The sequence below is a fragment of the Cervus canadensis genome, chromosome 13 (genome assembly GCF_019320065.1).
Source record: "Cervus canadensis isolate Bull #8, Minnesota chromosome 13, ASM1932006v1, whole genome shotgun sequence".
NCBI classification, from domain to species: domain Eukaryota; kingdom Metazoa; phylum Chordata; class Mammalia; order Artiodactyla; family Cervidae; genus Cervus; species Cervus canadensis.
The window spans coordinates 74164334-74175857 of record NC_057398.1 but is presented as its reverse complement, the minus strand read 5'-3'; the positions used below and the strand labels follow the sequence as shown (position 1 = coordinate 74175857).

The 11524-nt window shown below is 50.9% G+C and overlaps 1 protein-coding gene across 22 annotated transcripts in view; it reads left to right on the top strand.

The window, feature by feature from the left end:
• Positions 1-11111: 11111 nt before the first annotated feature.
• NFASC (neurofascin) overlaps positions 11112-11524 on the top strand; it is a 199215-nt gene continuing 198802 nt past the window's right edge. For 19 of the 22 annotated variants that reach the window (XM_043485665.1, XM_043485651.1, XM_043485669.1 and 16 more), the window contains exon 1: positions 11112-11218. In XM_043485665.1, coding sequence (XP_043341600.1) covers positions 11112-11218 — 107 coding nt within the window. The remainder of the gene's footprint in view (positions 11219-11524) is intronic. The other 3 variants (XM_043485654.1, XM_043485653.1, XM_043485664.1) reach the window with 2 other exon arrangements.

Sequence of the window (11524 nt, the reverse complement as noted above, 5' to 3'; positions counted from 1 at the left end):
ACAGACTTTTGGACTCTATGGGAGAAGGCGAGGGTGGGATGATCTGAGAGAACAGCATCAAAACATGTATATTATCTAGTGTGAAACAGATCGACAGTCCAGGTTTGATGCATGAGACAAGTGCTCAGGGCTGGTGCACTGGGATGACCCAGAGGGATGGGATGGGGAGGGAGGTGGGAGGGGGGTTCAGGATGGGTAACACATGTAAATCCATGGCTGATTCATGTCAATGTTTGGCAAAGACCACTACAATATTGTAAAGTAATTAGCCTCCAACTAATAAAAATAATTGGAAATTAAAAAAAAAAGAAATTAACTGTGGTGGGAGAATTTACACCATAGGAATCAGAAAACGCTACACATCAGGGCTTCTCTTTTTCCCTGATGAACCTATTGTCAAATATTTACCAGCACATCTGTGCTTCAGACAGACTCATTCTCACCCTAACACACAAAAATATGTGTGTTACACAATGGCCAAGTGACTGCCCGAGGAAGGTTCTCCCTGGGCAAGGGGATGGGCAGCTGAGAAGCTTTTGTTTGTTCTTGAATTTTTTACTGCCGGGTGTTAGTGAGGGAAGAAACGGTATCTGGGGTTCTTCTCCCTCTCTGGGCCCCTTCAGTTCAGTTCAGTCATTCAGTCGTGTCCGACTCTGCGACCCCATGATCCGCAGCACGCCAGGCCTCCCTGTCCATCACCAACCCCCAGAGTTTACTCAAACTCATGTCCATCGAGTCAGTGATGCCATCCAGCCATCTCATCCTCTGCCGTCCCCTTCTCCTCCTGCCCCCAATTCCTCCCAGCATCAGGGTCTTTTTCAGTGAGTCAGTTCTTCGCATCAAAGAACCAAACAACAAAGTGCCAAAGTATTGGAGCTTCAGCTTCAGCATCAGTCCTTCCAATGAACATGCAAGGACTGATCTCTTTAGGATGGACTGGTTGGGTCTCCTTATAGGATCTCCCTGGTCATGTACCTGATCTCTATGAAGCAGAATGAGTTCATGGCTCCTGAAAATTTCTCAGGTGCTTTGAACCCAATTATGGCTAGTCATCCATTCATTTCAAATGCTCTCCTCTGTCTGAGAGGGTAGGTACCCCTTATTCCAGCCTCAGCTTCAACAAGGGAGTGAGTGATGGGGACTCATGCTGACGCAGGCGCTCCTCAGGAGGAATATGGTATTTCTTCACCTCCTGACATTCAAAGCTGAAAGACTTAGGCCATCTGAAGCCCCGAGAGAGAGCAAGATGTAATTATTAAGGTGGCTTTATAACAAAAGAATATTTTGTTATACATATCTAATATTATAGATATCTAATATTTGTTATAAATATCTAATAACAAAATAATTATTATTTATTAGAGAAATTATTTTTGTAAATAGACTCTTAGAGGACCCTTAACAGGAATTCTGAACACAAAATTATAAAACTGTGACGAACCTTGGGTTTAAGGTTTAGAAGTACACACAAGTCTATCTGCCCAGACAGATCAGTACTGTCCTGGGTCAACCCACCCAGAGGAGGTGGGAGGCAGGGGGGCCACCCATCAAGGCCTGAGTCTACAGACATGACAACGTACTGATGCTTATTTAGAACAAAAACCTCCTCCTACTGTCTCCCAGGGGTCTGTGCTAATAAACCGGCACTAATAAGATAAACGAACAGGGGTGGCCAACCCATAGGCCAGGTTCTCAGCTGCCACCTCCTGGCTCCCAGCTCATGCTGATCCTGGCCATCAGCAGGAGTTGTGCTGAGGGCCAGTGGGTGGGAGAGGGCAGAACAGAGAAGCCCGGGTTCTGGGCTGCAAAGTGCAAGTGCAGCCTGGAGGGTCTGGTCCAGTGCAGAAGGAGGCGTCCTGAGCCATGTAGACTTCTGGGCCCTTTAGCAGAGTGCGATCAGAGTCTGCAGAAGATGGGAAGGAACTGCAGGATACAGGGATGGACAACCAAGAAACATGGACAGACAAAAATTTTTGCACATTTGTTATGTGCAAGAGGTAGCATCAGAAAGGTAATTTGGAGGTTGAAAGGTTGCAAAGGGTAAGACATTTCCATGGTTTATGGAAAACAACAGGAAAGACTGTTGGAAATCTTAAAATCTTGCCTGGAATATCAGTGGCTACCATGTTAGAAATTTTTTGTGGTTGCTACATGTGCTTGCTATATATATAGCATACACACACACACACACACACACACACACACACACACACATAGAGAGAGAGAGAGCTATATTTCCATAGCCAGCATGTTTATTTCTGTCAAATATGTTTACTTCTCCAAGAAATAATTCTAGTAAAGTAACATTTCATACATAAGACGGGAAGCAGACGGTTTTCAGGCTAGGAAGACAGCCACATGTATTTACATTTCTTTCCTTTGGTCTGCTCATTATTCATGTATTTGGCAATACCTAAACCTAACGTGTTTACTTCGGTTAGCCTGCATGTATTCATTAACAGGGCATTCTTTAAATGTTCTCATGCCTGCCTCAGACCATAAATGTCTGTGATTCCTTGACCAGCAGCTTGCACAGCGCCACCTACCGGGAGGTACTTCACTCGCGGACGCCTGCTCCGAACAACTGCGCAGCTCCAGGTGCCACCAGCGCTGTTCAGTAGAACTTTCTTTAATGACAGAAATGTTCTTCAGTCTTGGCTGAAATGTGGCTACTGTGACTGAACTGAACTTGTGGTTCTAACTGGTTTAATTTTTAAGAATTAATTTATTTCTGTGCTGGGTCTCCGTGGCTGCGTGTGGGCTTTCTCTCGGTGCGGGGAGCAGGGCGGGGGCTGCGCTCTGGCCGAGGTGTGTGGGCTTCTCACTGCGGCGGCTGCTGTTGTGGGGCGCAGGCTCTCGGGCACGCAGGCCTCAGCAGTCGTGGCCCTCGGGACGGTTGCCCTGTGGTGGGTGGGATCTCCCCAGACCAGGGACAGAGCCCAGGTCCCCTGCATTGGCAGGCGGATTCTTAGCCACTGGACCACCAGGGAATTCCAGTTAGTTAGAGTAAACTTAAGTAGCCCCCTGTGGCCCGTGGCTGCCATCACTGGGCAGTGTGGTCTATGTTCACTGCAGCTCTGCGTTTACGCTTACACTTATTCAACTGTTGAACAAATATTTATTGAGCTTCGGCTATGAGCAGCACGCTGTGTTTGGCTCTATGGATGCACAGAGAATGAAACCTCCCTACTGTCAGGAAACTTCCAGTCTAGTTAGGGAGCCACGTCCGTAAAGAAACATGGTATCACAAGCCATGAAGACAGCGTTTGACACGCGCACTGCTGCCCAGATGAAGGCCAAGGGAGAGAGGCCGGGTCTGCCCCAGGGAAAGATTGTTTCCCACCAGAGAGATGGTTAAGCAGGGTCTTAAAGCAGGAGTCTACGGCCAAAATAAAGTGGGAGGGAGGTTTCGGGAAGAGGAATTGTTTAATACGCTTTAACCATTTGATTGTGGTGATAAGGATGCTCTTGTGGTTCGCAGTGCCTGACCCCTCTCAGGACTATTTGTACAAATGGATTTACAAGGCAGCTGCAGAAGAAAAAGCTCTTTTGGCAAGGATTTTCTAAATACCAGGACTCCCTGCTGGGGAGGGATCTTGTTCATTCCTGTTTGGGGACAGGATTATGCCTAGAAAATTAGTCCTTATAGGCCTCTGGAAAACCAAGCTTTCATATATTTAGAGAAAAGGAGTTTGAAGCTGGGCTGTCTTCTTGTTGGCTGGCTGGCTGGAGGAGAGAGGAAAATGTAAACAGGTATGGGCTTTTCACTGCAGTGCAGAAAAGCTCCAAACAGCCTATGTTCTCCAGCACATTTATGCAGGTGAAATTTGCCCCAAATGATCATAGTGGGCAGCCTTTAAAGAGGGAAATATGCTTTGTACACAAGCATGAACTGGAGCGGCTGCAACTCTTGCTCACAGATCAGGGACAAGGCTGCAACACGGGCTACAGCCTCACCTCCTCTCCGCCAGCCTCCTTGTTCCCTGCCAAGGGTGCAAGACTGATTCCACACCTTGCGGAGGGTTCCACATCTTGGAGTTGAGAACACGAACGTTCTGTGTGCTTTTCAAGTGACCTCAGGGCCTCAGCTCTCCTGCCCTCAGCAGTGGACTTTTTTAAAAAAAATTCCAAAGCAGGAAGTGAGAAAGCAGGTAGAGAGGTGCTCTCCAGCCTGGAACTAGACTGGACCTTTCCTTTGGGGGCTGAGAGTAGGCAGTAAAGAATGTGCCAGATGCGAGGGCAATACGGGGCTCGCGGGAAGGACCATGTGTGTTCCCAAGCTGGGGAAGCATCAGGGCCCAGTCTCGGTTTTCTCCCTCCTTCCCTTAAATCTACATACAAATAGAAGCTTAAACTCCCAGTCTGGTTTAGGGGATTTTCCTGATGGCTCGGACAGTAAAGCATCTGCCTACAATGCAGGGGACCTGGGTTCAATCCCTGGGTCGGGAAGATCTCCTGGAGAAGGAAATGGCAACCCACTCCGGTATTCTTGCCTGGAAAATCCCATGGATGGAGGAGCCTGGTGGGCTATACAGCTCATGGGGTTGCAAAGAGTCGGACAAGACTGAGCGATTTCACTTCACTTCATTTCGCTTCTGCCTTAGGGAGGGAGGAAATGCTGAGCGAGAGGCAAGAGGAGGTGAAGGTTTCCAGCTTCTTAGGCGACCTATGGAAAATGGGGCTCCCGGGTGACATCTTCCATTGACTTTCTCTGTGCCTGCCCACCCCCACCCCCACCCCCGCCCCCGCATTGTGAGGGGCACAGGCTCCTGGATCTTTCTAAAATCTTTAGGACTCCGTCTGAGCACGTGACTCAGTTTGCTTGGCCTCATCCTCACCCACCTCCCTGCCCCTTAGTGTGGCCATCGCTCTGTTCCCCTTGCTCATCCACAGGAAGCTAGAATGTCTATCAGTGCTGGTCACAGTGGGGGACGTGGGGAGGGGGCACACTGGCATCTCTGAGACCTTTGCGGGACTCCAGATTCCACCACTTACCATCTTCAGAGTTGGGGAGCAGTCCCCCAAACCACCCGCACTTTGTCACCAATTGCAAGCTTGGGCACATCCCCCAAGACCACCCTCAGGTCCAATAATTTGCTGGGAGGACTCACAGAATTCACTGGAAGCTAGTATACGGATGGTTATGCTCTATCACAGCGAAAGGACTCAGAGTAAAGTAGACACAGGAAGAGGCAGCGCCCAGGAAAGCTCCGCGTGCAGGGCTTCTGGATGTCCTCCCCAGGGGAGACGGGGACAGGGCTAAACCCCAGCAGGGATGTGTGATGGTGCGCTGAGGACAGCTGGCCGGGGAGGCTCACCCGAGCCTCAGTGTGAGAGTCTTTATTGAGGCTCAGTCACTTCCCCAGTGGCTCAGCGGGTAAAGAACGCGCCTACAATGCAGGAGACCTGAGTTCTATCCCTGGGTCAGGAAGATCCCCTGGAGGAGGGCGTGGCAACTCACTCCAGTATTCTTGCCTGGAGAGTCCCCTTGGACAGAGGAGCCTGGCGGGCTGCAGTTCATGGGGCTGCAGAGTCAGACACGACCGAGCGACTAACCAGCTACACTTAGACACGGCTGAGCCCCCTGTGGTTGACCTAAGTTTCCAGCCCTCTGGCGGTCACGCCCCAAACCCCACCATAAACCACACTGCCAGCAGAGACTGTCTGGTGAGGCTGAGCCCCTACAAGCAGACAACGGCCCTCTTGTCATGCAGGACATCGCTGGACATCCCAGGGGTTTAGAGGTGACCTCCCAGGAGCCAAGGGCAAAGGCTAAGCCTGTCTTTGGGCAAGGTTAATCCTTTACCTGGTTACCCAGGTGGCACTGTGGTAAAGAATTCTCCTGCCAATGCAGGAGGCACAAGAGATGCAGGTTCAATCCCTAGGCTGGGAAGATCCCCTGGGTAGGAAATGGCAACCCACTCCAGTATTCTCACCTGGAGAGTCCCATGGAGAGCGGCGCCTGGTGGACTAAGGGGTCTCAGAGTTGGACACAACCAAACATACACACACACACACCCCTTTACCACATCCCATCTGCATGATGCTGCAGTTTGCTAACCTCACTGGGCTTCTGTTTCCTCATCAGTAAACTGAAGACAGTGATGCCAATCTCACTGGGTTTTTGTGAGGACTACATGATCTAACATATGGGAAGGGCCTGGTACAAGAAAGGCTTCAACAAAAATTGGGTCCCTCCTGATATCCTCCAAGGGCTCTGTCCTCAAGCTCCTAAACGGACCCAGGGCTTCATTCCTTCTCTCTTCTCCCAACCTCTTATACCAACTGGCTTTTATTTTTCCCCCAGAAAAGAATTATACTCTACATGTTATTATGCTACTCTTCTTTTAAAAAGATATGTGTATGTATTATTATTCTTAAGTTGCTCCATACCTCTCCACAGGGCTTCCCAGGGGGCACTACTGGTAAAGAATCTGCCTGCCAATGCAGGAGACACAAGTTCAATTCCTGGGTTGGGAAGATCCCCTGGAGGAGGGCATGGCAACCCACTCCAGTATCCTTACCTGGAAGATCCCATGGACAGAGGAGTCTGGCGGGCTACAGACCATGGGGTCGAAAAGAGTTGGACACGACTAAATCAACTTAGCATGCACACATACCTCTCTACCTCACAGATTATACAACCTATTTGACCACTGACCTCTGGATGGGCTACACTGAACATCCTTGTGCATACACACTTTTGTGATTTGTGCCAGTGTTTCTGCAGGCTAGAGTCTTAGAGGTAGCATTGAAGGCTACATTAAAGTTTTTGATGGCACTAGCAAATTGCCCTGTATCAAGTTAAACCTCCAGCAATAATGCAGGAACTGTCTGTTGCCCCACACCGTCTAGGGGCCATGCAGAAAAGGGTGGCTGGGGGTATAACGGACGCTGGTGGGGCCCAGCCCTGTCCCTCAGCACTCCTCAGGCCAGTGTCCTGCAAGCACCTGAGACAGCGCGGAGGCTTTCTTTTGGCCTGAGCCCAGGATAAGGCAGGGCTTGTGCAATTTGGTTGGGAGCCATGAGATGCTAGGGAATGTAAGAATCATTCGTGACTCACCACGCAGCATGACAGAGGACACAGGAAGTGGGGCTTCAAGTCTAGGGTCAGCAGAGTGATGCCTGCTGGAGTTTCAGACAGAACTAGAGATACACACTCAGGGAAGAAAAGGATACAGGAAGGCCAGAGAAAGGTCTGGAGAGAAAAAGCAACTGCTTTCTGCCCTTGGCACGGAGTCAGCCTGTGGCTGACACACAGCCTGCGTGAGCCCACGCCAGTCCCTGTCCCGAGTCCATCACCAGCAGGTGGCGCCCTCCCCCAGTCGGGGGACACCTTGGACAAGGAAGCACCTGCTGCCCTGCGCTGGGGTCCTCTGGCAGTTCCGCACGCCCCTCTGGCCCTGAGTTCATTTCTTCACACTACAGCGGTGCGACCTGAGTTCCAGTTCAGCTTCCACCACCAGATCACTGTGGTTTTCTGTCTCTTAAGCCTCAGTTTTCTCAGCTGTTTTGAAAAAGATGAAAGAAAGGAAGAGAAAGCTGGGCAATAGCTAACAAGTGCTCAGAGCGTTTTAGTTTACAAAGGACCTGTCCTCATTGGTGTTCACTTTATCCCTATTTTACAGATGAGGAAAATAAGTCTTAGGTTAACCGATCTGCCCAAATTCACCCTACTGGTCAGCTAGGACTTTCTTGGCAAATCCCGTCCTCCTTCAACATCAGAAGGCTCTAGGAGAGAATCTTCAAAAAGATAAAATTAATATAATACTTGAAAGCTCTGAACAAATAGACATAAACGATGGAAAGTTTAGAGTTGAATTATAGATAATTACACCAGGGCTTCCCTGGTGGCAACAAAACAAACCAAAAATGACAAATATTAAGTCCAGAAAAAAACAAAAAGTTTGCAGGAACTGAAAAGGTCAGTTGTAAATAGGACTTAAGTAATCATAATAAATACTAATTCTGATTTAACCAATGTTGAGATTTGACTAGATTGGGAGGTTAGAGAGGAGAACAGGACGGGTATATGTGAAGAGTGTCTTTCATAGGGTGGAATCAAGAGATAATGCCTAAACAGAAGCTAAAAGTAGCAACAGAGCATCTTATTAGATCAGTTCAGTTCAGTTTAGTCACTCAGTCATGTCCGACTCTTTGCGACCACATGAATCACAGCACGCCAGGCCTCCCTCTCCATCACCAACTCCCAGAGTTTACTCAAACTCATGTCCATTGAGTCGATGATGCCATCCAGCCATCTCATCCTCTGTCGTTCCCTTCTCTCCTGCCCCCAATTCCTCCAAGCATCAGGGTCTTTTCAAATGAGTCAGCTCTTTGCATCAGGTGGCCAAAGTATTGGAGTTTCAGCTTCAGCATCAGTCCTTCCAATGATCACCCAGGACTGATCTCCTTTAGGATGGACTGGTTGGATCTCCTTGTAGTCCAAGGGACTCTTAAGAGTCTTCTCCAACACCACAGTTCAAAAGCATCAATTCTTTGGCACTCAGCTTTCTTTCTGGTCCAACTCACGCATCCATACATAACTACTGGAAAAACCATAGCCTTGACTAGATGGACCTTTGTTGGCAAAGTAATGTCTCTGCTTTTTAACATGCTATCTAGGTTGATCATAACTTTCCTTCCAAGGAGTAAGCGTCTTTTAATTTCATGGCTGCAGTCACCATCTGCAGTGACTTTGGAGCCCCCCAAAATAAAGTCTCTCACTGTTTCCCCATCTATTTGCCATGAAGTGATGGGACCAGATGCCATGATCTTAGTTTTCTGAACGGTGAGCTTATTAGATACACAGAAGTAAATAGGCAATAACCAAAGATCAAAAGGGTTGAAAGTGATGGCTTCTAGATAGGGGAAAGCATGAGAGAAACATGTTTTGTAAGAAATCTTATAGAATGATTTGGCTCTAATTCAACTACTTGTATAGATTTAATAATATTTTTCAAAAGAAATAAAAGGAAATTGCCCACATTCATCCACATCTGATGTGGTGGAGGTGGGATCTGAATCACAGCAGGTGTCTCTGAGCTAGTGTCATCACCACAGGCAATACCACCTAAAAAGTATCTCCTCTCATCACTGTAAAGAGCCAGGAAACGATCTAAGCAGGAAACCCAGCAGCTGACATCCAACAGATGCTTAGAAAAGGGAAATTATTTTCTTTATTCTATGGAGACAGCCACAGCTGGACACGTCCAGTGAGAGGGTAAGGGGGTCCTGCCCTGAGTCCAGGCCTCAGGGCCCTGGTGCTTTGAAACAACTTTCTCTAATTTTTCTAAGTTTCTCCTTAGTGCTAGGGACCAACTGGGGCCGGTAATGCATCTGGATGGGACTCCCCAGTGTCCAGATTCTCCCGTTCAGAGAAATTTATGGCATTCTACATCACCTGCCAGTGGGGCTGACCAGGCAGCCAAGAAGCTTCTGGCTGCTACAGGGCCATCCCAGGGCCTTGTGGTCAGGTCCCACTCCAGGGGCACACACTGTTTTGTTCATAGGATTGTATAAGAGTGGGCTGCCAGAATGATGCTGAGACTAAAAGTTGAATGAAGTCAAATTGTTTGTATAGATAAGGGACCCTGCAAAAACTTTTGCCCAGGGTTCCTGACCCCTAGAGGGAGCCATGCTTTCAGATCCTATCCTAATCCTTCCTTTCCCATCGTATAGACTTTGCCTAAAAGCTGTAAGTCTCAAAGCACCTAACTGAAGAGTGAGATACTTTGTTGGGTATTTGGATGATTCATCTATTACTGGCCGTCATTCATTCCTTGATCAAGTATCTATTGAGCACCTACTGTGTGCTGGAGCTGGGAACAGCTTGCGGAACAAGACGCACAGGCCGGAGAGGGGACAGAGAGGCGGGGTGCAGTTCAGTGAAGGTGATTCGAGGGCAGGGGCTGTGTGAGCACAGGGAAGGGGGCTGAGCGCGCTTTTTTTTTTTTTTTTTTTGCTTCGCTGTTTTGGCCGTGCCGCATGCTATGTGGGATCTTAGTTTCCCCACCAGGGATCAAATCAGAGACTGCACTGGAAGTGGGGAGTCTTAACCACTGGACCACCAGGGAAATTCCCTGAATGATTTTGAATGGGACCTCAGAGGGGGGCTGCCAAGGGAACTGTGGTTTGGGATGAGGGATAGATAGAAGCTTCTTCCAAGTGCTCTTCCCACCTAAGATTATGTGATGCCCCAATCCAGATCTGTCCATGGTTTCAGGTGACAATGAGCTTGTGTCTCACTCAGCCTGCACAGGGCCTCACAGTTTCCAGTTCTGAAGGGATCAACTTTTCATCGTTCAGTTGGGAAAAGAGGCCCTTAGAGAAGCATCTCACCATGTCAGAGAGTCAGAGTCAGGAGGAGACTTCGGAAGTCTGGCCTCCCAGTCCTGGGCTTCTTCCCCCTTAACTCAAGTCTGGGCAGGGCCTGAGCCCATTGAAGGCAGATGAAATTCCCCGCTTTTAAAAGAAGACCACTCCACCATCAGCAGGTGTCACAACATTGCTCACGTCCCCAGTTTGGGATTCAACAGCTCTCCAGTAAAGAAAAGCTCCTGAGAGTCTACAAGCCCCCAAGGAGTCCCAGTCTGATGGTGGAGGGGCGTGCACAGGACAAACGCGATAGCCCGGGATAGCCCGCCGGCGTGTTCCCTCCTGCAGGTCTGGCTCGGCGAACGGGAACGGGAGCGGATCACTACTGTCTCCAACGCAGGTGCGCAAAGAGGCCGGGGGTCTGTGCGAAGAGAAAGGCGGCGCAGGCCGGGCCCGCAAGCCTCTGGCCCGCGCCCCGCCAGGCTCTGTCCGGTCCCGGCCCTGCCGGGTCCCGGCCCGCACCGCCCCTGTCCGGCCCTCTCCCTCCCCCTCCCCCACCCCTCCCCTTCCCCGGTCTCTCCCCTCCCCCTCCCTGTCCCTCCTCTCCCCCTCCCCGTCCCTCCCCTCCCCTCCCCTCTCCCTCCTCTCCCCCTCCCTGTCCCTCCCATCCCCAGTCCTTCCCTGCCCCTCCCCCTCCCCGGCCCCTGCGCGCGCAGGGAGGCGCGGGCGCGCGCACGCAGGCGGTCGGGGGCGCGCCGGCCGCCGGGGGCGCGCACGGGCCGCGCTCTGCCCTAATGCGGCGGCAGGCGGCGAGCGGCGCTGCGGGGGACGCCGGGCGAGCGGCGGCGCGGGTGGCGGACAGCGCCGACTGCACCCGGGGCCGGAGCCCCTGCCCTTGCAGGTAGGCACGCGCGGACACCGGAGACGGGCTGCGGGTGGAACGGGGTCGTGGAGGCCCGTCCAGCGCCGTCCCCTTGCTCCCGCCCTTCTCTGCCAGTCTCCATCTCTCACCCGGCCCCATCCCCTCCTTCCACGCCCAGACCTCTCTCTCCGCGTCGTCACCTGCCCGAGCCCCGAGTCTGCACTGGGACCCTGCCCCACCCGGTTCCCCGCCCCAGGCCCCCGCACGCCTTTGCTCCTTGGCCGTCTCCCCTCCTCCTCCCTCCCCTCCGTCTCTTCCCCTGTCCTTCCGTCCCCGCCGCACCCC